Source organism: Alexandromys fortis, unplaced genomic scaffold (genome assembly GCF_014885135.2).
Source record: "Alexandromys fortis isolate MF-2015 unplaced genomic scaffold, M_Fortis_MF-2015_v1.1 scaffold_29, whole genome shotgun sequence".
NCBI classification, from domain to species: Eukaryota; Metazoa; Chordata; class Mammalia; order Rodentia; family Cricetidae; genus Alexandromys; species Alexandromys fortis.
In genome coordinates this window covers 2,546,320-2,572,039 of record NW_026067891.1, presented here as the reverse complement: position 1 = coordinate 2,572,039, position 25,720 = coordinate 2,546,320, and the positions used below count along the sequence as shown (strand labels likewise).

The 25,720-nt window shown below is 50.5% G+C and overlaps 2 protein-coding genes and 1 long non-coding RNA gene across 5 annotated transcripts in view; 1 reads left to right on the top strand and 2 right to left on the bottom strand.

Annotated features, from left to right (window-relative positions):
* Nprl3 (NPR3 like, GATOR1 complex subunit) overlaps positions 1-17,284 on the top strand; it is a 39,428-nt gene extending 22,144 nt beyond the window's left edge. For all 3 annotated transcript variants that reach the window (XM_050132970.1, XM_050132903.1, XM_050133021.1), the window contains 7 exons: positions 5,829-5,966; positions 7,832-7,988; positions 13,084-13,190; positions 13,556-13,685; positions 15,410-15,599; positions 16,257-16,449; positions 17,119-17,284. In XM_050132970.1, coding sequence (XP_049988927.1) covers positions 5,829-5,966; positions 7,832-7,988; positions 13,084-13,190; positions 13,556-13,685; positions 15,410-15,599; positions 16,257-16,449; positions 17,119-17,284 — 1,081 coding nt within the window. The remainder of the gene's footprint in view (positions 1-5,828; positions 5,967-7,831; positions 7,989-13,083; positions 13,191-13,555; positions 13,686-15,409; positions 15,600-16,256; positions 16,450-17,118) is intronic.
* On the bottom strand, positions 2-13,077 carry LOC126495564 (uncharacterized). Its single transcript, XR_007590192.1, has 3 exons — positions 9,972-13,077; positions 7,773-8,001; positions 2-3,351 (listed from the first exon to the last, which is right to left on the bottom strand). It is a non-coding gene; the product is annotated as an uncharacterized lncRNA (long non-coding RNA).
* A 777-nt stretch (positions 17,285-18,061) lies between the features above and the next one.
* On the bottom strand, positions 18,062-24,079 carry Mpg (N-methylpurine DNA glycosylase). The gene is made up of 4 exons (XM_050133097.1): positions 23,835-24,079; positions 22,598-22,795; positions 20,466-20,670; positions 18,062-18,499 (listed from the first exon to the last, which is right to left on the bottom strand). Exons 1-4 carry the CDS (start codon positions 24,018-24,020, stop codon positions 18,111-18,113), a joined length of 978 nt encoding a protein of 325 aa, XP_049989054.1. The 5' UTR covers positions 24,021-24,079; the 3' UTR covers positions 18,062-18,110.
* Positions 24,080-25,720: the final 1,641 nt, after the last annotated feature.

Here is a 25,720-nt window from a genome sequence, read left to right as displayed (position 1 = left end):
GATTATGCTTGTCTAATCTCCTCTTCCTGGGTCTCCTTCCCCCAGCCTCCAGAGCTGAAACATCCCACAGAGCTGCCATAGGCTGGGCGATGCTCTGGTGTGTGTGCTGGAGCTCTGCTGAGGTAGAACGAGGGAGGGCAGGGAAGGGACGGCTGTGTGGCCACTCTTCAGAAAAGTCACCTTGGTGTCCATTTTTCAAGCGTCAGCCCCTTTGTTGAGTAGTGTGTACTCGGCAGGGATACATCACTCCAGACCCCTTTTAAAACAGAAGATTGTGCAAAGTTATGCACAGAAGCCTGAAAGGTTTTTTTTTAAACCATTAAACATTTTATTGAGCTTAACTTGCTACCAAGTTCTTTGCCATCTATATTGAGGTGAGTCTCACATGAGGTGAGTCTCTTCACACATGAGGAAATCAAGGTTCAGTGGGTAGAACTGGTGTTGACTGTCATAATCTGGGCTCTGGGAAAGCTGGAGTTTGAGACACTGACTATATGGGGTCAGCAAGTATTGGGGACACAATGGAAACCTCATGTTGATTTGATTATATTGGTGGCCAAATACTCTATTAAAATGTAAACAAAATACTTAATTGTGTGTGTGTGAGTGATAGAGTCTCACTAAGTAGTCTAAATTGGTTTGAGACTTCAGATCCTTCTGCTGGGATTACAGGAGTGTGACTCTAGCTTTTTCTCTTTTGTTTGTTGGACTGGGTTCTTTTCTGTAGCCCTGACTAGCCTGGAACTAATTCATTTATGTAGACAAGGCTAGGCTACATAGCATCTAAAAAACAAAGTAAAAGGAAAACCAGGGACCTTAGGTTTCTAAAGAAAAGAGAGTGGACGGGGATTGTGGTGGAAAGTTGGAAGGAAATAAGACCTTACACAGTTTTGTCATCCACCAGGCACAGCTCAGGGCTTGATGCCTCCTAGCGCCACCTAGTGGACCAATTTGGAGGAGCACAGGAATTTGAGCTTTTGGAATTTCTCACCAGAAAGGCTACTCAAGATTCTTCTTCTAGCCAGATAACCTGTTTGTTAGTACGCAAGGTCTCACTCTCCAGGTGAACTTCCACACCAGCCAATCCTGGGTCCTAGAAGCTGCCTTGGGGAGGCTGAGAGCAACACTTCCTGGCAGGATGTGGCAGGTGTGACCTCTGTTCCCACCCATCTGGTATTGGCACAGCTCTGTAATTGCCTAGTAGCCCTCTTGGCTTGATTTTCCCTCAGCTTCATCTCACTAGGTCTGTGGTTGGTCTCAAGGTCCTGTTCCCTCAGCAATGAAAAGTTGTGGCTGACTGTACGTTGGCTGGGTAATTGTCTCCTGAAAGCAGGTTCCTGCCAGATTCCTGAGAAAGATCTTCTCCGAGAAGACCTAAAGGACAGGAAGCTGTGGGCTTAATTGATGTAGAGCTTTGAGAGCATCTTTTTAACAGAATTGTTCTGGATTTACTATCCAAAGCCAGGGTCCCTATGTGTCTGTGAGTATAGACTGGAAGTAGGAACCTCTTAGGAGGTTACCCTGACTGTCCCATTACCTGTCTCCTTACGGAACTCACGAGCCCATGTGACCCCTGGCTTCCATCCCTCAATAGGGCAGGGGTGTCCCTTCACTTTCTGTACATAACCCTTTGCCTAGCTCATCATCCACGGAGAGTTAAAGGAATTTGTAATGGCAGGAGAAGTGATGATTTAAATCCCTTGGGGTGTGAAGAAGTGTTCTGTTGAGTAATTCTCTGAGTTAACGGACTGTGGTAGAGTCTGGGCGGCTTAGCTCTTGGGAATTCTGTCTTAGGCCTGGCCAGGCACTGCTCAAGAGCAAGCGCAAGCCTGTGTATGCCTCCGATATTCTGAGAGTCAAGGTCTTCATTTCATGAGAGTGTACCTATATGTAAAGTTTCATTTGAAGTCTCAAGGACTTTTGAAGCCTACCCATGTCTCCTGGTTTGTGCAGCATCCTACCACATGTGCAGGAAGATTGACTGCTGCTGTGTGGGTCAGAGGACACAGCACACATGACAGAGTCTCAAAGGAGGAAGAGGATGAGCTGACCTGAGTCAAAAAGTGACCTTTGGTTCTTAGCCAAAGGTAGGAGTTGAGGAGTGAGGAGTGAGATAAGCTTGCACAGGGCGCATCTTGGGTGTGGACCACAGGGTCCTGGTGCTCTGCACAGTCATGGTGTGCAGATGCAGGGCTCCGGCAGAAGCATTATCTCTTGTTACAGGAAGGGCTGGGCTCTTCTGCTGTGAAGGCTGGATAAGCTTGGGGATAGTGTTTGTCTGCAGAGTGTTTTCAGACTAAATAATTAAACACCTGCAAAAAGAAACACAAGCTTAGCAGGAAACTTTTCTGGTGTAGACCCTGGTTTTGTCTTGAATTGCAGATTATAGAAGTAGGGACAGTCCTGTTTCTTCCCTTCTTCACAGATGCTAGTGTGTTCCCTGGTTTTCCCTTTTACTGTGAAAGATTCACCTGCCTTTCTCTAGAGCTACAGGCTAAAGTTGGGCATTTCTGATGTTCCCTGTCCTCCAGTGTACTCCAGCGGTTTGTCTAGGAGTGCATCTGGTCCTCGGGGGACTCCTAATGGCAGCGCTCAGTGTCTCTGCCCCACAGAGCTCGGTTAGTTTGTAAAGAGGCTCCAGCTCAGCGCAAAGTATTCAGAGGGAAAGTCACAGGCTGGGGATCCAAAGTCATCTGTCATGAGGATGGCAGAGACTCCTGAGCTGTGAAGGTATTATGAAGGCCTTAATGTGTCTCTGGTTTCCCTCATGCCCACAGCTAGCATTTAAGCCTGGCCTATACACAAGTCTCTGATGCGCCTTTTTCTGTAACTCTGTGGTTTATACAACTTGCTGAAGGTTGTCTTTCTTAGTGCCAGCCAGAGATTCTCCCAAGTGCAAGGCTGTAATTTGTTTCCTTTCTTGCTGTACTCCAGGAACCTGAAACAGTACTTAGAGTTGCACCTACCAGATGGTTGTTACAGCACCACTGAGGTCCTTGGTGGAGCAGAATCATTTGTATTTGAAATGATAGGAGTCTTGGCATTTAATTCTGATTCCATGTTGTTCCAACAGCTACCCTGTGCTATCCCCTAAATAAGAGAGTTCAAAAATAGGACCTATTATTTCTTCCCTTTGTGACCATGAGTTAAGCTAATTGGAGGAGGCAGGCTAGTGTTTGCATGGGCGTGACTCCATGCAGCGTACTCTAACCTTCTCCCCTCTTGCCCTTCTTTTTCCATCTGTGTGTGGATGCCGAGATCTTATCACAATGCAGTGTTTCCTTAGGTGGTTTCTCAAGGTTGGTTGTGAGCTTTCCATGCACTCAGACATGCTTTGGTCAGGGCCCATTTCTAGAAGAGACCAAGAATATTGAGTTCCTCAGAGAGCCTGGGTCTTTGACTCATATCTTGACACTCATTAAGCCATCTAGTTTGTTTCTCCCTGAGGGAATGTGAACCACAGTTGCCCATCCTCCACCCTTCCTCAGAGGTGCTGAGGCTCTGGGAGAAGCACACATAGAAGTTTGGGAGCCATGGCCTGCTTTGCATTGAACAGTCAGTGCTGCAGGGATCCGGGGGAGTGAGGGCTCACAGAAATGTTCTTCCATGTTTCCTTTCCTCGTGCTTAGTCCCTGCTTGAAGGAGAAAATACCTAGTTTGCTTTTGAAACTGTTGGCTAGAGTTCCTGGAGAAATTCAGAAACTTAAGGCTCTTGGTTTATTGCTGGAGGCTTCAGGGAAGAGGCTATAATAGTCCTCGGCAGCTATATTGTGATACATGCTGAGAATCTCGGCACTTTGGAGGTAGAGGCAGGAGGAACACATATTTGAGGTCAGCTCGGGGTTACACAGCAAAATCCTTTCTCAAAATAAGGCATGGGCATGGCGACACACACATCTTTACCCTCAGCTCTTGGAAGGCAGGCAGGCAGAGTCTGTGAGTTTGAAGCCAGCCTGCATATTGAGACCTGGGACAGTCAGGGCTACATACAGAGACCCTGTCTCAGGAAAAGAATTGGGAGTGGGGAGAAAAGTGTGTTTTCTCGGGCCTGAAGCAAGGACCTTGTTTCTCCCACAGTACCCAACATTTACACCTTTGACCTAGGCAGGAAGAACTCTTGCCACACCTCCTTGAGCTGCTGGCCTGCTCTAGGCTTGACCATTCCCATACTGGGCGCTGAGAATAGCAGCAGGGTGGGTGGTGATGGGAAAGTATTTCTTGGCTGCTCTTCTGGGTAGGAGGCAGCAGAGAAAACAAGATGGGGGGAAGGTGCTATAGAAATTGGCAGTTTGAAAACCAAGTGATGTATCCTGTATGCTTGTTTGAGAACTGAAGTTACCATGAAGCTTTAGGTTCTATTTCCTACATTGGGTGAAGGAGGCTACCTGCCTGGTTTGCTCTGAGCTTGACTGGGTTGGGGCAGATGACCAGAAACAGCTTTCTCATGCAGAATAAATAAAGTCACAGGGACTTTCCTAAGCAGTTGCTTTTCTTCCTTTATGTCTTTCAGCTAACTGCAGAATGTGCTCTCATGCTTCTTGCCCACATAGCATATAGACCTGAACAGATTCTGTTTAATAAGCACGAGCTGTTGGCGCTTAACACAGGGACTGTGTGGCTGAGCCATGGGGCGGGTCTCCCCCTTTGCACAACCCGTTCCTCCTCTGTGTGTGTGGTTCTTCCACATGTCCATAGTGGAGCCTGTTCTCAGCAAGGGCTTTCTGGGCAGACAGTTCTCCTGAAGACCATTCCCCCTCCTCTACTCATGAGTGCTGTGCTTTGTATGTATAGGGTGTCGTTGGTCAGGACAGCATTAGGTAGCAGACAGGCCATGAGCACATGGGTGCAGGGCGAGGGCTCAGAGTGAAGGTGGGACCAGGGAGTGCCTCATGGAGAAAGTGGCTTCAGTTGAGACTGAAGTCATGAGAGAGCCGCGAGTGCCAGGGTCCTGAGAGTGGCTAGACTTGAGTGATGGGGCAGGAAATGAGAACAGGAAGTGTGTACAGGACACAGGTCCTCTATGTTGGAAGACCTTGGATGGTACTACCCAGGTAGAACCTGTGAGGAAAGTGGACTGGGTGCTGGTTGTCCGGGCAGCTCTGGTCTGGTGTTATTGGAGAGGTCTGGATTTTGAATGTCTTTGCACGTAGAGTACATAGGATTTATTGATGGTTTGAGCTAGGGACAGTGCTGCCATGTTTGACCTGCACATATGTGTCAGTCACTGAGGATGTGGAGTAAAGGTTTGCCGTGGTATATGCTGGGGCTGCATGGTCCCTTGTTTCTCCTCTAACCTGCTTCACTCCCACCACCAGCAAGGGTCATGGAGGCAGGTGCTTTGTGCTTCTTACCATTAATGTTCTGTGGAACTTGGCAGCTCCCCTCCTCTACCCATCTCTTCTCCTTGGAGATAGGTCCTTTCTTGTCCAACTGCCCACCTGTGCCTGGGTCATCTCCGAGAGGATGGGCTGTGGATGCCAGGTGTCTGTATGCCATGGGCCCAGGCAGGCAGCCAATGGCTCTGCTACATTGAATTCCCAGGAGAGACAGAAGCACTTTCCTTTAGTCCTGACAGGCTTATTGGATTATATTCCAGGGAGGGAAGAAGGGAGAGGGAGGGAGGAAGAGACGGGGGCTCGTGTGTGTGTGTGTGTGTGTGTGTGTGTGTGTGTGTGTGTATTCTTAACATGTACTTAGGCATGCTGAGATCTGAAAAGATCCTCTCTTACCCCTGAGCTCTCCCTTATGTCTTCCTCTAGCCTGTGAATAGGGTGCTGTTCTAGGGAATGGGCAGGTGGCTGCTGTACTAACAGTGCCACTCTTGACAGCCTCTGCACATCTGGTGTGGTGCGGCTTCACATTAACAGCTGGCTGGAAGTGAGCTTCTGTCTGCCCCACAAGATCCACTATGCAGCTTCAAGTCTGATCCCTCCAGAGGCTATTGAGCGGAGCCTGAAAGCGATCCGGTGAGAGCCAACCCCATCATGCCTTTCCTGGTAGCTGCTGCCTGCGACTTTACTAGTTACTTTGTTCCAGAAATTCCCTTCTTCCTGCCACAGAAGTTGGTAGGTAGGACTTTGCTGTTAGTAAAACCACATGATTTTATATCCAGTTCTGCCCAGAAATGACCCATCCCAGTTTTTTTTTTCTGGGCCCTCCCAGCATAGTCTGGGTGAGTAGAACTGGCCAAGGGCTTTGCCCAGGCCTGCAGGGCAGCATGGGTCTAAACTAGGACTCTAGCAGATTGCCTTCATGGTACTATACACTCAGTAATGGTCAGCATTTCAGTCCGAAATCATGGGAACCCAGGTAGCTTCTTAGATTAATTGATTTCCTGCAAGGACAATCTGGAACATGAGCACTACAAAGAAGAAAAAGATGGAGAAAGATTCCTCAGCACCGGGAATGGTAGAAGCAGAGCACGCATTGCCCAGTCCTCCCACGCTCCCACATCTGTGCTGGAGTCAAATGGCCTTCTTTCTCACTGTGCATATTTGTGTAGTTCTATTCATAGTTGGTGGATGTTTTGTTTTTCCTGTTTTAGAAAGATCCCCCCTTTCTTTTTTTGTGGTACTAATGATTGAACTTTTCACAAGCGTGCCCACACACACACACACACACACACATACACACACTTCTCCCCTCATGAGACAGGGTCTCTCTGTCTTCCTGGCTGTACTGAATCTTACTACGTAGACCAGGCTGGCCTTGAATTCACAGAGATTCACCTGCTTCTGCCTCCCAGGTATTGGAATTCTTTTTTTTTTGGTTTTTCGAGACAGGGTTTCTCTGTGTAACAGCCCTGGCTGTCCTGGAACTCGCTTTGTAGGCTGGACTCAAACTCACAGAGATCCTCCTGCCTCTACCTCCTGAGTGCTGGGATTAAAGGTGTGCACCACCAACTGGCTTTTTTTTTTTTTGAGACAGGATTTCTCGGTAGCATTGGAGCCTGTCCTAGAACTAGCTCTTGTAGACCAGGTTGGCCTCTAACTCACAGAGATCCGCCTGCCTCTGCCTCCCGAGTGCTAGGATTAAAAAAGGTGTGCGCCACCATCCAGCAGCTTTTTTTTTAAATTTATTTTATATGCATTGATGTGAAGGTGTCAGAGCCCTGGAACTGGAGTTACGGACAGTTGTGAGCTGCCATGTGGGTACTGGGAATTGAACCCAGGTCCTTTGGAAGAGCAGCCAGTGCTCTTAACTGCTGAGCCATCTCTCCAGCCCCCCTTTTTTACTTTATAATATTGTTTTTTTTAAAATATTTATTTATTATGTATACAGTGTTCTGTCTGTATGTATGCTTGCTGGCCAGAAGAGGGCACCAGATCTCATTACAGATGGCCGTGAGCCACCATGTGGTTGCTGGGAACTGAACTCAGGACCTCTGGAAGAACAGTCAGTGCTCTTAACCTCTGAGCCATCTCTCCAGCCCCAATATTGTTTATTTATATGTGTATGTGCATGAGTATGTACACAAGTATAAGGTGGCAGAGACAGGCAGATCTCCTCAAAGGCTTGGTGGCTGACCATTCTAGCCAAATTGGCAAGCTTCAGGTTCAATGAGAGGTCCTATCTCAAAAGATAAGGTAGAGAGCTGGGCATAGTAGTTTTGTTCTAATCCCCACCCCCACCCCAGGACAGCAGTAATCCTTGCAGATTTTGTAAAAGCTCCTGGACACATCACTGTTTTCTCTGATTTCTCCCTCAGCCTCTCCTGCCCACAGTTCAGTGCCTATGAACTCTGACCATGCCTTGGTGTTCCAGGCACTTACCTGGTGGTCCAGGGTCTATGGCCCCTCATGTTCCGCTGACATGTGCTTCTGTCCTTCAGCCCGTACCATGCCTTGCTGCTACTCAGTGATGAGAAGTCTCTGCTGGGTGAGCTTCCCATTGACTGCTCTCCGGCTCTGGTGCGGGTCATCAAGACCACATCTGCTGTGAAGAACCTGCAGCAGCTAGCCCAGGACGCTGATCTGGCCTTGCTGCAGGTATGCTGGGGACCTGGAGAAATGGGAAGAGGCCTATGGGTACATTTAGGGAAGCAGCCTGCTTGCCATGCTGAATCTCCAGGGGCCCTGTCTAGCACACAAATAGATACTACATACATGACCTGCCACAGATCAGGGTAGTCTGGGTGGGAGGCCTGGGGTTCTGACTTCTGTCTGAGTCACACCTGGCTAGAGCTGTCTTTGTGAGCATTGGCATGACTCCCTTCTCTGTTGAGCAGAGGTGAGACAAGCCATGAGAGAAGGGGAGAGATGGTCCCAGCAAAGGCCTGGAGGACAGCTTGGGGAGGGGCAGCACATAGCTCAGGACAGTCGCAGTGACACATGCGCATGTGTGTGGGAAGTGAGAGCTTGGACCTGAGCTGCTAACTTGTCCTACTGTGTGAGCTTCTTTCCTTTGCACATTTCCCCACCTTTTATTTATTTATTTTTAAATAAAGTATGTCTTTAACAAAGGGACATGCAGAGATTCAGCCTTATTCTAGAGATCAGTTAAGTCCAGTCAGATGTTCAGAGAAAGCCTTCCCTATAGGACTGAGAATTTGTTTAGTTCACTCTCTGATGCCTGCAGGACTAGTCTCTAAGTCCATTACTGGTCCACATGTATCCCTTTTGTTCCACTGCCCCCACCCCCTTTTTTGTTTCTCATTCAGTCCCAGACTCATCAAAATACCCTCATCCTCAAAGAGGCTGTGGGCAGAGCTGTAGAGACAAGAGAGAAACAACTGATGAGGTTGTCCTCAGAAATGTGTTCCACCTGCAGGGTAGCACTGTGTCCCAGATCACGTGCTCTGGGATCCCACTCTGGGCTCAGAGGGGGGGCCCTCAGCCTTGTCTGTGTTTCTGGCTGAAGTGTGATGGAGGAAAAGCATAGAAGAAGCCAATGTTCAGGGGCTTGGAGTGCTTACCAGGTTACCTATGCCAGGGCTGTAAGTGCCATCCAGGTGATCTAAGGCAGGACCAAGTGAATGGATGCCAATATTCAGATCTGGTAGTGGTGTGTACCCTGTGGCCACCAGGGGGTAGCAAAGGCTCACCCGGGGACCTCTGTTTTCTCAAAGGCTAGACTTCTCAGTGGAATGAAGTGGCCACAGGTCTGAGGCAGGCCCTCTTGGACCCCTCTAGCTAGGCCTCCTAGCTCTGTGTGAGAAGTGAGTTGGCACTGCAGGTAGTTTTTGCTTTATGGGCCTATTGGGTTACTTTTTTTCAAAATCCTTTCTATTCTCAGAATAAGTTCATCCCTTCTCTCTATCTCTGGCTCTCCCTGGGCTCTGTGAGAGCATTTAGCATATCCTGCCTTTGTATTTTACCTTGGCCTCCTAAGCTGGACAAGACCTGGCAAGGACCACATTCTGCTTCCCTCTGTAGCATCTAAGACTCAGAACTTTGAATATATTTATTGTTCTGAACCTCCACAGAGAGGGGTTGTGCTACTGTTGTAACGAGTTCAGGCTACATGGGTGATGGTGTATTTTCACTTCCTAGTCCCAGTTTGGATAGAGTCTGTGCTAGGACTGGGCCTGACCCTCACCGTCACAGTCCTCTTTGATAAACCTTTGATGTCTCCTCCATTTCCTTGCCTGGGCCTTGTCTGGGATCAGGGAGGAGGGTGTTGTTTCCTTCCGTACTAACTCCCTGCTGAACCTGATATAAATATTCACTGCTGCTGTGCTTGTGCGAAACCCTATGAGTTCTAGCCCTGGTGGTTCTCCTCACGTGCTCTGGGCTGCTCTTTCCTGTAGGTGTCCCTGTGAGTACAGTAGCCCCAGGGTGGTGCTGGACTTTTGGGGGGAACATCTGCCTCGGGTGTGAATGTCACACATACTATAAGATCACTCTGATGGGCCTTGTGGTACATGTGTATAATTCTGGGGTGGGACGATCTGAGTTCAAGGCTAGCCTGGGCTACAAAGGGAGACCCTGTCTCCAAAAAGCAAGACAAAACAATTAGAAAATCACTCATACCATATCAATCCAGAGAATGTTAACACTTTGGGAGTTTTGTCTTGATAAAATTACTAGTAAGTAGGACTGGAGAGGTGGTTCATTGTATTGTTCTTGCAGAGCACCTGAGCTGCATTCCTAGCGCCCAGATAAGGCAGCTTGACCAGAACTCTAGTTCCAGGGTCTGATGCCTTTGGTCTTTGAGGACACCTGAATATACACACATATACATGTAATTAATACAAATGAAAAATTATTAACAGTCATGAAAGTTCAAATATAACATAAATTACAGATCAGAAAGTCCCCACAATCCTCTATTCCAGAGATAAATACTGAAGATCCTGTCAGTATTAAAGTTGTTTGTTTGTTTGTTTTAATCAGCATCTTCCTATACAGCTCGGACTGGCCTAGAATTTAAGAGATTTGCCTGCCTCTGTCTCCTGAGTGCTGAATTAAAGGCCCTTCCAGACTTGTAGTTTTGAGATAGGATGTCTTCTCTGTAGCCTTAGGTGGACTTTTTTGTTTTGTTTTTTGGTTTTGAGGGTTTTTGATTGGTTTGTTTGTTTGTTTTAGAGACAGTTTCTCTGCATAGCCCTGGCTGTCCTGGAATTTGCTATTAGAACCAGGCTGGCCTTGAACCCAGAGATTCGCCTGTCTCCCGAGTGCTGGGTGAAAGGTGTGCACACCACTGCTTGGCCTGCCCAATGTATTTGCAAGGTGGTAATTTCCTGCCCCAGCCTCTTCGATATGTGATGTGGGAGTGATTTCTTATTAATAAAGAAACTGCCTAGGCCCCTTGATAGGCCAACCCTTAGATGGGTGGAGTAAACAGAACAGAATGCTGGGAGAAAGAAGCTGAGTCAGGGAGTCGCCATGATTCTCCCACTCCAGACAGACACAGGTTAAGATCTTCCCTGGTAAGCCACACCTTGTGGGCTACACAGATTATTAGAAATGGGTTAGATTAATATGTAAGAGCTAGCCAATAAAAGGCTAGAACTAATGGGCCAGGCAGTGTTTAAAAGAATACAGTTTCCGTGTAATTATTTCTAGGCATAAGCTAGCCAAGCAGGCGGCCGGGTGCCAGGGACGCAGCCCCGCCGCTCATATCACAACAGATATGTCACCACACTCAGTTCTTCTCTTCAGGGTTTTTTGTTTATTTGTTTGTTTGTTTTTTGAGACAGGGTTTCTCTGTGTAACAGTCCTATTTCTCCTGGAACTCTCTTTGTAGACCAGGCTGGCCTTGAACTCACTGAGATCTGCCTGCCTTGGCTTCCCAAATGCTGGGATTAAAGGTGTGCACCACCACTGCCTGGCCCTCTTCAGGTTTTTAATGTATACCCACGTGGTTTTTGGCAGTACTGGAGACTGAATTTAGGGCCTCATGATTGATTAGGCAAGCACTCTACTACTGAGCCTCAGATATCCTGTATATTAGATATTTTTAACAGTAGCAAAGTTACAGTTATGAAGTAGCAGTGAAATCATTTTATGGTTGTGGTCACCACAACATGAGGAACTGTAGTAAAGGGTTGCAGCATTAGGAAGGTTGGGACCCACTCATTGGCTTAGAGGTTTAAGACTACTTTGTGTTCTTATAGAGGACCTGAATTTGGTTCTTAGCACCCAAGTTGGTCAGCTCACAGTCTCCTGTAACTCCAACTCCAGGGAATCTTACAGCCTCTTCTGGCTTCTATAGGTACATGAACACACACACAAAATAAAAAATATTTTTAAGAAGGGGCTTGAAGGAAAGTTGACTACAGAAGAGAAGGAGGTGATGTAAGTAAGAGTAGAGATCGGCTTGATGAGGCTACAAGCCAAGAAATGCCAGCAGCTGGAATAGACAAAGACAAATTGTTTTAACCCCCCAAGGGGGCAAAGATTTACTGGCACCTTGGTTCCAGCCCTGTCATGCTGATTTTGGACTTTTAATCCCCAAAATGGTGTTCTGGCTGCCTAATGAAGCATACTTTAGGGGTGGAGGGAGGATGGGAACGGCAGAAATAGAGAAAGTGGGCCTGGCTTTACCTGAGAGCTCATGTCAGTGGCACTTGGAGAAACAGTGTGGAAACAACCATCTCACTGTTTCCTCCATGTTTGAGCTGGTTGCTGGCAGATACCTGCCTTCAACAATATAACAGGCACTGTGATCAGGCAGGAGAACTCACCACCCTGGGCCCATCTGCTGAAAGGATGGAGCGGGGTGTTGGTGATCTAGGTAGAATGTCATTGCTTGGATTTCACACATGTTCTCATGAAGGGCTGAGGTGCTGTGTTTTCAGGTCTGGCGGCCTCATGAAGTTAGTGTGTATTGGAGGCCACCCCTAGAAAGGATTTCTGGTGTCTGTATTTCCTGGTATATGAGAGCGTAGCAGGGCAGGATGGTCTCTGGGGAAAGCAAGGTGCACAGGGATGAGTTGGAACTTTGAGTACACTGGAGTGGATACAATAAGAGACTCCATAATCATTACTTTGGAGAATGGTGCTGGAGTTCTAGTCGACATGGGAATGCTATGCTTCTGGGATCATCCAACCCAGGTGGGCTGATCAGGTTCCCCAGCACTTCAGTGTCCCTGTGTTCATGTGCCAACTGCCTAGCAAAACAGTGGTACCAGGCAGCACAGGGAGCTCTGAATACATAACCAATGCTATAGCCAGTCTTTCTCTGTCCCACCTGCCAGTTTCCAAATAACCACACGGAGTCTTCTTATTAATTATGGAAGCTCGGCCTATAGCTTAGGCTTGCCCTACTAGCTCTTGTAACTCAAATGAACCCATTTCTATTCATCTATGTGTTGCCATGTAACTCGTGGCATTTACCTTTTGTCCTGCACGTCTTACTCCCTCTCCATCTGACTGGACTCTCTTCTTCTTCCCAGCATCCTCTTTGCCCCAAAAATCCTGCCTTGCTATTGGCCATTCCCTTTTTTATTAAAGCAGTCAGAGTGACAGTTGTTCACAGTGTACAAAACAGTGCACAACACAGTGCTGGTGGTACTCACTGGCCCCGAGGCTGGGGTGGTACAGTGCTACTTTAGGTTGGAGGAGTTCCAGAGTGCATCCTTTCTAGGCAGGAAGACCATGGCCTCCAAGTTCAGTCCTGCCATCTCCCCTTGGTTTGCAGGTCTTCCAGCTCGCAGCTCACCTGGTATACTGGGGCAAGGCGGTCATCATTTACCCATTGTGTGAGAACAACGTCTATGTCCTGTCTCCCAATGCCAGTGTTTGCCTGTGAGTACCTTTGGCTGCCAAAATCTAGAGTCTAGAGCTAGGAAGAGTCTAGCAGGACCTAGTGGCACCCCCAGTGACCAGGCACCAGAGGTTTTGAAGTCCCGAGGCCAGCTCTAACTGCCAATGGCGTGCTTAGGTGTAGATAGATCCCAGTCAGGTTTGGTGCTGCCCATGTTAAGGCTGTCTCTTCCTGGCTGAGATCAGAGGGGTTCTGTGATTCCTGACACATCTTAAGGGACGATGCCTGCAACTCTGTCCATCCGAAGGCCTGCCAGGTCACCATACTTCATTCTGTTGTCATTATGCCCACCCAGACAGTTGCTGTGAGCATGAGACTGCACTGTGACCATGGTTATTTGCTCTAGGTACTCCCCGCTGGCTGAGCAGTTCTCCCGCCAGTTCCCGTCCCATGACCTGCCATCCATCCTGGCTAAGTTTTCCTTGCCTGTTTCTTTGTTGGAGTTCAGGAGCCCTCTGGCTCCCCCTGCACAGGAGGTGAGTCACTAGAGCCCCCCTTGACTCAAAGGCCCTTAGCACTGTTGACCTTCGGCTTGGTTTGGGGGACTTGCTGGTGAATACTGCAGGCTTCCTGTGGTCCATGGAGCCACCATGGGTATCCTCAATTCCATGACTGGCTTAAGTTTGCCGGAAGAGCATTGGCTTTTCCTTGTGCTACCCCTGGGCAAGGGGCTTCTCACAGATGGAGGCTCCAGACGGCTTTGTTTTTCACTAAGCCTAGGCCCTGCTTTCCCTTCCTCTGGGGTCTTAGAAACCATGGGATCTTGGTGTGGAATCCTAGGGTCTCTGGGCCTATGGTCCTTTTCCTAAGACCTACAGTACATCAGGCTAGGACTGTGTGTTGCCTGGCAGGCCTGGGTCAGGGCAGGGGCTGGTAGCTGGAGGCTGGCTGTAATGGGTGCTTCTGAAAGTGCAGTGTGCTGCAGGTCAGTCACTTTTCACAGCCCCATGCTCAAGAGATGGGGAGTGGTGACTTGGAGCAGAGAGGCTTTGCCCCTCCCCTCTATTAAGTGCTTTGAGCTCTAGGAGGGGACCCAGGGGAGAGGACAGGTGTCTGAAACAAGCTGGGTGATCTCCGTGCTTTATCTTCAGTAGATGCCAGATACGCTGGCAGAATCAGTCCTTAAAGTCAAATACTTCCCCTTCTCAGATTGTGAATGGGAATAAGATCCTGGGTTTTCAGCTCATTTACATGCTGAGTGTGCCAGAGTTTAAAGCTGCCTTTCACGGAGCCCTTGGTTTCCAGGAACTGAGCCAGGAGGATGAAAGATACACTTTACATCTGTACCCTCCCTTCTCTCCCCCAGGCAGTTCTTGGGGGAGGGTCTGGCAGTGCTCCCATCCCAGCAGAAACTTCCCAGTTGTCTGGATAACGGCTGATCTTCCATGCTGAGCAGCTGCTTCAGGCCTTTTTGGGGGCTGGGATGGAGCTGCTTGGTTTGCCATATCCCAGGGAATACTGTCTAATGCTTGCAAAGCTTTTGTGTTTTAGTTTTTACGTTTTGTGTTTCAATAGCTTGAATTTCAATAAAATTTTATTTGGTTTTGACCATGGTAACCCAGCCCTGTCCCATGAGTGACCTCCTGAGCAGCAGCTCTTCTGGGCCTCCCAAAGATGAGTGCACTGGTACAGTCTGCACACACCTTGCAGCTTGGTGTCTGCCTGAGGATGCTTTTCCGTGGTGTTGGGTACTGCCTGGCCAGTGCTCACAAGGCCTGAATGTGCCTTATCAAGGAAGAGCCAGCCACTGGCTGCATGCCGGAGCAGTAGGTCCCCTTCCCATTTTCTCTGGAAACATCTCTGTTCTCGGAGCAGACTTTCAGGAAAAGCCAAGGACTCATAGAGCAGTTGCTTCTCTGAACAGTGTGTGGGCTTGCCTAGCAGTGGACTGTCTAATGGCAGCAGGTCTCAGTGGGCTGGAGTGAGGGAGTTAAGAACAGACCTTGCTGTAGGGAGAAGGGAGGGAGCCCAGGCGTGTGATGGGAGCTAGTGCCAGTGTAGTCTGGGAATTCTTCTAGCCCATTGCTTCCCCTGGGCTGAGCTGACCTTCTCAGCAGCTGAGAGTCCCTTCTTCCAAACAGGAGGCCTTCATACTTAGGTACTGGGGCTGTTAAGGGCCTAAGCTCTCTCATCCCCTAGGAACAGGGTCAAAAGTGGAGTAAGGGAACCAGCCCACACTGTCTGCCCTGCTCACCCACAGACCCAGCTCATCCAGATGGTGGTGTGGATGCTGCAGCGCCGGCTCCTCATCCAGCTGCACACCTACGTTTGTCTGATGGCCTCACCCAGTGAAGAGGAGCCCAGACTGCGAGAGGATGATGTCCCCTTCACTGCCCGAGTTGGTGGTCGCAGCCTCAGCACGCCCAATGCCCTAAGCTTCGGCTCCCCAAGTAGGATCCCCATCCAGGACACCTGTCTGGTAGTGGGAGGCTGGGAGATTTTGGTGATGGCATCCAGGAAGCCTAGGCACTGCTGGAATAAGAGATGTCTTTACATGTCTGTATACTCACCTGTCTCTGTCCCTGCCTGTGAAGACCTCTTCCTCCTGCCTCCCCTGGGTCTGAGGGGAAGGCTTCATCCCCAAGCGGCTGGCTGTAGTTAGGGGCAGCCTTTGCCCACTGAAGCACAGCTGGACTCCCCTACTCCAGCCAGTGCTCAGCAGGGCCTCATACTGTCAACACAGGGATCACAGCTGTCTGTTGTTAGGTCCATGTGAACTCTGTCAAGTGCTTCATCCCCATGTTGGCTGAGGTGGGACATGATACCCATGCCTGCTTTAGGGGATAGTGGGCATGCAGCATTCTTCTGTTCTGGGCCCTTGAAGCTGTTCCTATGGGGCAGCTCCTTGTGTTCCAGGTTAGCCACATAAAAGGCATACTATACACTTAGGAGGTGGGGTGGCAGTGAGTTCTTGCATGCAGGTACATGGTACAGTTTGGGCACCAGAAGGGGAGTGTGGCAGTGACCTCAGGATCTGGATGCTGTCAGTGCCTTCAATGTTCTCCATCTTGGCATAATTGACATCAATTGGCTGTTTCAACCCACAGCCAGCAGTGATGACATGACCCTTACCAGCCCCAGTATGGACAACTCCAGTGCAGAGCTGCTCCCCAGTGGGGACTCGCCACTGAACAAGAGGATGACAGAGAACCTGCTGGCTAGCCTCTCCGAGCATGAGCGGGCTGCCATCCTCAACGTGCCTGCGGCCCAAAACCCCGAGGACCTCCGCATGTTTGCCAGGTAGGGAGCAGGCGACTGAGTGGGACATGGTATAGGAACGCTGGTATCCTTGACTATCACAGCTCATGGTGGGTCTCCACCTAGGATTGATGTGTGAAGGGCAGGAGCTATTGTCCAGGTGTGGGGATGCAGGCTCTGGCCAAGCCCCTAGGTCTAGTGGGCAGCTTACTCAGAACTTCTGGATGTACCTTGTCACTGCTTGAGAGGCAGCTACTCTCAAGTTCTGACCCGCTTGGGGCTTGGCACGAATATGTCCTAATTCTTGGCCCTGGTGAAAAATTAAGTAGCTTAATGTCTGCCATGTCAATCCTGACTTAGTTGTGGTAAGGGCATGGTGTTATGAGAGAGGTCAGGTTGTCATGTTCAGTATTGAAGAATCACACTGCAGACTGTTGGAGGACCATTTACAACTCTTCCAAGTGCTGATCCAGGCCTGACCTGTTCCCTGGAGCAGACTGAACCCAGTGTCATAGGAGAATAAAGAAGCCTTTAGCACTTCTCCCTTCATTGGGTGCATAGCCGCACTGCTTTGTGGACTCCCTTCAGGCCCACCGCCGGTCACACGGCTCTTCACAAGCTTGCAGGCAGCTTACAGATCCACCCATCAATGGCTTTTGGAGTCCTTACTCCTTGTCTTGGGCTAGGCTCATGCCACCCTCTCTCTTCCAGGCTCCTTCACTACTTCCGTGGCCGTCACCATCTGGAGGAGATCATGTACAATGAGAACACACGGCGTTCCCAGCTGCTCACGCTCTTTGACAAGTTCCGCAGTGTGCTGGTGGTGACCACCCATGAGGACCCTGTCATTGCTGTCTTCCAAGCACTGCTCACATGAGCCCAGGCAGCATGCCCAGTGGGAATGGGAACTAGCCTACTCCTTGCCCAGGGCTCCTGACTGGCCTTGGGAGGATGGGCAGCTCTAGTCTAGCAGAACCAGTTCTTGTTCTAGCTGTCCATCTGGTCAGAAGTAGCTATGGGGCAACCACTGCTGGACTTTTTTTTTTTTTTGAGACAAAGTTTTATGCAGCCTAGACCTCACATGTGATAGGTAGCCAAGGATGACTTTGAACTCCTGATCTTCTTGCCTCTGTCCCCATATGCTAGGATTACAGGCATGTGCCACCAACTTTACTTTAAAAACTATGTTTATTTATTTTTATTTATGGTTTTGTATGTGTGGGTCCCCAGAGGTCAGAAGAAAGCATACCCTGGAGCGAGAGTTACGGAGGTTGTGAGCCCCTGGGTGTGGAGTTGAGAACGGAACTCTAGAAGAGCGGGAAGCTTTTAACCATTGCCGCCTCTTCAGTCTGGTCCTTACAGCATCTTAACATTGCTGAGCTGGAGGAGGTTTTCCAGGATGTGTCTCTGAAGTCCAAGTCCTTCACACACACACACAGTTGTGTCTTTCTGACCCCTTTCCCAACCTGCCCCTCCTGCAGCCATCCTTGAGAGTGTCCAGAAACTCATTTAACTCATTCCTGCTCCTAGGTGTATATGCCCATACACTGATGACTCTCCCCTCTCCAGTGCCATACATACAGGCTTCCCAGGTTTCCTGACCCAGATGAAGAATTAACTTCATGCACACAAATTCTGGCTGAGACTTGGACAGTTCCCACAAACAAGATATTTATTCTACTTTAAAAAAATAAAAAATCCCATCAGGCTGTTTGCTGAGGCTGATACACCTGTTCAGCCACTCTGTCAACCACACTGACCCACGGGCTGCCCTGGATATAGAAGCGCAGGGGCTTCTGGGTCCACTCCCCTGCATGACCAATGCCTATGCGAGCTGCTGCCACCACAGCTGGGCTGCTGGACTCCACAGGGCCACGCTCCAGCCACACAGCCTCATCTTGGGCCAGGTCTCGCTGATCAAAACTCTTATCAATGGCCAGGGCCTGGCACAGCTTGGACGGGCCACTACAGAGCTCACGGTCCTTGAGTGTACGGCCAGCAGTGCTTTTCCGGAGGTTGTTGCGAAGCTGCCGCATGGTCTCCAGGCCCTCCAGGGGCTCTAGTGCTCGTAACAGGACACAAGCCCCAGCCCCTGTGGGACAGACAGACAGCCTGAAAGTAAACTTTAGATCTCCTGCACACACCCACTGTGGCAGTGGTGCTGCTGTTCTCCTGCATGTGTAACCTGTACCTACTGCATCCAGATATGCAGCTCCCTTCCCTGTCACCAGCTAGGCTGCTCTGCCTTCCCTGAGTTCCTTGGGAAGCCTCTACCTGGCAAGGCTGACAGCGAGACTCCCACCACTGCTCTCCAAAGCCAGAACTACGATCATCTAGTGTGAGTCAGTCCTTTCTGTAGCTTCTCCTAGTCTTGACTGGTGGTGGCTATTAGGATGGCATAGGAAGCCCCAGAGAACCAGCACCTCTGGGGCAGAAGGGACACCATTCTACTAGAAAATGGTAAGTCAAGAAAGACTAGAAGGTGCAGTCCCGTGCTGTACCTAGCTCACCAACTGGAACCGCCTCTGCCATTTCAGGGAGAAGCAGGACACAGAGTCCCTGTGAGTGCAGGGCACACGATCCCTACTCTCAGCTCCCAGGGCCACTTTATCATCCCGCCCTATCCTGGCTCCCTCTCATCTTCATGCAAACACCTTTGACTTCCATGTCCTTGCCTAACTCCCAAGTGCCAGTGATATGTGTCCTTAGCCTCTCTCAACATGGATGACCCTCACCAATACCACATACACCCTTGTGGGAATTTGCCTCCAACCTGGATGTTCTTGGGGTGTTTCAGTTACATGTTCACCCCTGCCTCTGCCTTGTTCACCATGTCTCAGGAACCTGCATTTTCCCCCCCTCAGAAACTATAGCACTAACATCTCTGGTTTTGTTTCCTTAGTTCAGCCACACTAGCGGGATTGGTTCTGTCCAAGAAGGCTTCTGTCATCTTTTTCTCTCTCTCTTTTTAATTAAAAAAAGAAAAAGAAGTGTATTGAAATTCTGCTTATGTGTGTCTGTACACTTGTGCACCTGGTGCTGACAGAGGCCAGAAGAGGGCACTGGATTTCCTGGAAGTGGAGTTATGGTTGTGAACTGCCATGTGGAAGCTGGGAAAAGAACCCAGGTCCTCTGCAAGAGCAGCCAATGCTCTTAACCACAGATCTACCTCTCCAGCCTCCTCTCATAGTGATGTCTAGTCATCCATAGTGTCCTCAGTATCAGCTCTGTGGTCACCTCTAACGTCCAAACCCCATGCACTGGACACCTTAGCCTTCTGCTAGGGCCAACCTGAAGTACAAGTACTTGTCCAGCAAACCAAGAACATCTGGTCACTGTGGGCAAGCAGGAGGGTATTAAGCACATATGTTGAGATATGCCAATCATGTTCCTGGCCAGTGGTGGCTTTGGTAGGATGATACTGGTTCTTCAGACTCTGACCACTGGGGACAATGCTACATGCTTGTCAAGACAGAGCTGGACCCCAGAGAAGAGCCGGTTTCTCTCAGGAACACTGCATCAGTAACCCTCCACAAATGCTATCTGGGGCCAAAAGGTCCTCTGTGGTTACTGTAGGGTTTCTAGAAGCATCCCTGCCTTTACCTAGCCAGCTATGATAACCAAATATGTCAGCAAACATTGCCTGATGTCTCCTCAGGGGCAGAAATACTCCTGGATGAGAATGACCGAGCCAGATCCCATAACAGGACTTTCGGCAAGGTTCCCGTATGAGCCCAGATTACCCCAAACCAGTCTCTTGCTTTCCCCTTCCCTACCTGCTGGCCCACTCCAAATTTAACCCAGAATCAAAAACATCCTTCTGGACTCTGGCCACAGAACCTGACTGCTCTGCATTCAAGCTGTCCCTGTAGCCTCTGTCTTGTGGAAACTCAGCTGCTTTAGCCAGGCTTGCCCTGTCAAGAGCAGTCAAAGCTCCTGAAATCCCAACTTAACCCCGGCAATGGCATCGCCCTGCTCAAATGCCTGTCTACCTCAGTCTTCCAGGGGAGTTGGCCAGATGCTGCCCTGTCTGTTTCCCCAAGCCCAGTACCACTAACCTTGACTGGAGACATTCAAGCAGAAGTACATGCCATAGATGATGTACACATATAGCGTCCCGGGTTTCATGAACATGCCACGGTTGCGGGGAGTCTGCCGGCCACCCCTTGAGTGAGCAGCTTCATCTTCTGGCCCCAAGTATGCCTCAGTCTCCACAATGCGCCCACGGAGTTCCGTTCCGTCAGCGAGTCGCCGGACAAGGACCTGTGGGCATTGAGCCTGCTCAGACCATAGGGAGGGGATCAACCCACCTGGACAGTCCCTACCTAGACCTCCTCTCTTAAGTTCAAGATGGACCAGGAACCCAGGCCCAGCCAGACCTAGCCACCTGGCTCTCCATTCTGCCTCTTCTGCTTCTGCTTGGAGCCTGGATGCCGCTGTTAAGGTGACTAGCCATTCCTGACCAACTACAGTTGTTCACTGGGGGTTCTGACCACATCTCGAGCTTCACTGTGCAGGCTGACCTCAAAGTCCCTTCAGTGTGTTCTCTGCTTTCCCACATCCTCTCCCAGAGTTCCCTTGAGAGCCTTAAATGTTCAGTGGCCCCAAGGGGTCCTTACACAGCTTCCTGGGAATTCCAGATTCTGTGGTGTGCTTGTTAAAACAGGCTAGCCACAAAGGATCTACATCTCAGATTGTGCCCACGAATGCTAAGGCCTTAATGAGAAACAGGGCCAGTGGGGCCAGCTCATGCAATGCCTAGCCTGGTCCACGAGCCTAAGAATGGCCAGCACTCTTAGCCAGGGCTCATAGGAAGATTTCAGGATCCATGTCCACAGCGCTTCATATCCTTAGGGTTGAGGGATTATTTGGTCGGAAGGCACCTTTATCTCAGTCCAGGTAGACCCATGGTGCCTCAGGGTTGGTATAACAGGCAGGGTGGAGGAAGAGGGGCCAGAGCTTGTCATGGAAGCCTGGAAATCCTTTCAGGAACCCAAAACACTGAAGACAGGGATGAGCATTTTGGGAGAGGAAAAAGGTCAGGGAGTGTGCCTTCAACCATACTCACATGCTCCCATGTCTTCAAGGGACATACTGGAAACCCCAGCTGAGCTGGAGGGAGCCCCTAGCACTTTTCTGGCGGAGGGCCTGGGAAGGCAACATGCTCCTGAGGCCAGAGCAGATGGCTGTCCCAGCAGCTCACTGCAGAACCTTTACTGAGCTTGTGACCCACGCCTGAGTTTTCCCTGACCAAAGGGATAGATACACAGGCTAAAATACCCCTTGCCCTGTCAGACATCATCTGGTCTACCAACATGGGCTCAAGCAGGAATGACAGGGAGCCAGCTGACATGCCCAAGATGCTGAATAGTGGCAGATGTATGGTGGTGGTGTTGGGCCACCTTTGGGTCCTCTACCTAAACCTGGGATGAATCTGTGCCATGTTTTGTCATATCTTAGATGTTGAATACTCTGGTGCTTTTAGAAGGAACACAGAGCCTTGCAGCTTAAAACAGCCTGGCAACAGAATTAAGTGCCTTCTGCTGTAGGTCAGGGTCTGTTCCTCTTAACATGGACTCTCAGCACCATCTTTTCTATTAGAGAAACTGGCTGTCCTTGGCCATGCTATCCTAAAGGGAAGCTTGTCAAAGCTCTGGCACCTAAGAATAGTGGGTGCTCCAGATGAACCCGGCCAGCTCCATGATGTGCACTTCAGAAGGTGACAGGCTGTATTATAGGGCACACCAGGCTGGACCTGGAGTAGTCCCCATTCCCACTCCAAGCACGCCTGGCACAGCCCAGATCCTGCAGCGAGAAGACCAGCTCTTTCAAGGGATTCAGACATGCAGCCTAATGGTATCCCTGGTCCCAGCCATCAGGGAACAGGGTTTACCTACCTAATATTGTCCATAGTCCTTGCAAACAACCTGTCCTAAGGGGATTTTAGACAGATGGGAAAGGCTAACAATTGATTGCCAAAGCAGGAGAGTTTCCAGTGGTTCTGCTACCTCCACCAAGAAACACCACTATCATATTTCTCTTTGTAGTGATCCTAAGCAACAGCCACACTGTCCCAGGCCAATGTGGACAAAGCAGCTACTTATGTGAGCACGAGGAAGGCCGTATCACGGATGTGAACAAGTAGTGACAGGACTAGGGGTCCTGGAACCCACACCTGCATTTACATTACCTGCCCCAGAAATGCACGGGCCAGGGTGACTGCTGGCTGGTCAAAAAACTCTGGCCCCAGCCGGGCAGGGTGGTCCTCGGAACTGGAGAAGTAGATGCTCCGCTGCAGGCCTGGGGCTGAGGGTGGCCTCTCTTTAAGGATCTGCTGCTGCTGGGATTCTGCTAGTCGCTGCTTTTTTTGCCCAATCTTTCGGGAAAGCTGTAATGGGGGGAAAAAAGTAAGCATCTGTCTGCCTGCCTGGGTTTCTTTATCAGTAGAGTGGGGTTCCCATTGTGTGGTTCATTCTGAGGCATAAACAGAATACCACAGCTAACATAGCCTCAGGGGGCTTTGGGACATGGTGCCGGTAATGACAGGCCGTTAGTGGTGCCAGGTGGGTGGGCATGCTCTACCCACACCTGCTGCACACAGGAGCTTGGGTGCCCGAGTCTGATACAGAAGGGCTGGCATTTTCTGATTCCCTTACATCACACCATTCCCAAGGAAACTTGTTTCTGGAACCTGACTCCTTGTTCCTAATCCTGGCCAGGAATTAAAACACAGCCAGAACCTGGGAAGGGCCTAGCTGAGAAACAGACTGAGTTTTGTCCTGTCACGCTCAAAAGCTAGGTCACGAGGCCCCCTCAGTTTCGACCGGAAGTGAGTACACATGGGGATGACCCATTCTAAGTGTTCAGGGTACAACCCTGCTGGCTTCTAACTGACCTCTGACTGGCTGGATATGAGAATAACTAGGAACTGGAACAAAAAGTCTATGGGTCAGTAAGACACAGCAGGCCTTAGTCTACCAAAAGCCGGATAAACGAAGTAGGGAAATCTGACTACATCCTTCAGCTTTTGTGGTACAACAGACGGGAGATGAAAGGGACAACTGGGCCGTGAACCTGAGGCCAGAGCCAAGACTTGTCCTCAGCCCAAGCTGGACTTCAGCTATGACCACGGCTCCGTGGCTGGTTAAAGAGCCATTACTTTTCTTTAGACAAGGTCCCATGTAGACCACGCTGGCTTTGAACTCCCGATCCTCCTGCTTTCATGCACTTCCCAAGTATTGGAAATACAGGCGTGCGCCACCACGCCCGGGTAAGACCCATTATTTTTATCTGCTGTGTTGACGTCCAGGTTGGACCGAGGCTGCCAGGCTGCCAGGAATGGATGCTGACGTGACCGTCTCTGCAGCCCGACCCACTGTGCCAGCTCGCCGTGGGCTCAGACGCCGCGACGCTGCGCCCCCTCTCACCGGCGCTGGCATCTGACCGGCCTCACGACATCCGGTCACTCGGGATCCTGCTCTGGCACTCCCAGGGCGCCGGGCTCGTCCAGGAAACAGAGGCTGGTCGGTGTCGGGAGGCAGGGTCACGGACACCGGTTTTAAAGCGCCTCGGCCCAGGCGCGCACTCAGACCGGCCCGGCCGCGGGCTCGCATCTAGCCGCCTACAGGATGCGCCGTGCAGCCGGAAGCGCGAGGAGGGCGGAGACTGGAGCCTGCGCAGAAGGCACACGGTTCGGGGGTGGGGCGAGTGTGCGAAGAGGTGGAGCGAGGAGTCTAGGGGAGGAGCGGGGCGGGTGTCAGAATTTACCTTCACCACTCTGGCCTGAGCCCAGGTTCCCCAGTCCTGTTCTATCCTAGTGGCCGAGTGCCGTCTACTCCACCCCCGCAACCCGATCCTGGACTGAATTTTCGGTGGTCCCGGGCCGGAAGGCCTTGCTTTGGGACTGGCCGGGTCACAGCGGGTGCGGTTGGTAGTGTGGAGAAAAAAACATGAGGCTTTGGAACCTCAGACCGATTTCTGATCCTGGAACTCTCCTTCCCCCCAACTTTATTGGGGGGCGAAAGGGGAGAACTGAACGGAAGTGGATGCATGCCCCATCTGGAGGCCCCTGCCCTGGTCATCACAGTTGATAGAGGAAAGAAAGGGAATCCTGCCTTGGCAGTAGACCACCGCTTACATCCCTGATACCCAACCCATTGATGCCTGGGATTCCTGCGAAGAGGGCTCACCACCTAAACTGAGCCAATTTGTAGGGCAGGGCCAAGGCTGCAGGGACCTGGGAATACCCATCTAACTGGGTAACAGTTGCCCCGCACCTCTGACTCCCTCTCCAGGACCTAGACCGGCTACCCACCCTATCTGTAGCCTCTCAAATGAGATTGCGCACCGGTGGCAGAGATTTGAGCCTCAAATGGGAAAAGACTGACACAAAGGAAGGAATGGTCAAGGGAAGGGTGGTCTTAGGACAGGGTAAGGTGCTCCAGGACCTGGCTTACTGCGTCGGCTCCGTGGCAGCCGCCACACCCAGCAGAGCCACCCTCACCCTCTTCTCCCATTCTAAGGGTAGTCTGGCTCTGTTTCTTGGCAAACACAATCTTACCTCCCTGTTCACATTCTGCCCCTGCCTTGTCGGAACCCTTGAGGGCTTGCTTGTCACAACTGTCTGATTTCTTTGACCCTGGCATGGAAGAGCAACTAACTGGGTGTGAGAACAGGAGATCTAGACAGCACAGACGGACAGGTCGCATGTTTGTGAACCTTAGATGAACAAGGAATTTAGCCCAGCCCAAGGCTAGGCTATTCATCTGGATTCTGGTCCCCAACTGCTTCTCCACTGGTCAGTCAGGCTGGGGCTCAGCCATCCCCTCTCATGGGCCTCAACCAGAATTTCCTGGGGAGGGAGGGGCAGCCTCTCTGCCTGCCTGCTGCCTGCTGGAAGTCATCCAGCTGTTTGTGGCACTCTGTGCTGTTTCCGGGGGTGGGGTAGGGGCAATATGTTGTAAATTTGAACTAATGAGATTGGCCTGGATGTGGCTCCCACCCCCTTCCTCCTTATCCCCTACAGCCATGCTGTCCAAACAATGACTCTCCCTTCCTGTGGGAATAATGCCCCTTCCCAATCTAGGAGGAAAACTGAGACCCTAGTTGGGTTCTTGTTCCCTGATAAGGGCAGGAAGAGGGCATTGTGAAGCCTCCTAGGGCGCTAGCTCATCCCCCACCTTTGTGTGAATGACAAGCTTCTCTGGTGGGCAGTCTGGCTTCTGCCCCAGGAGGAGATGGGGGTGTTGCCAGCATCCTATGCTCCAGATGTTCTGGCCCGAGTGTGGGATTGCGCAAGGTCTGCCCCCTCCTC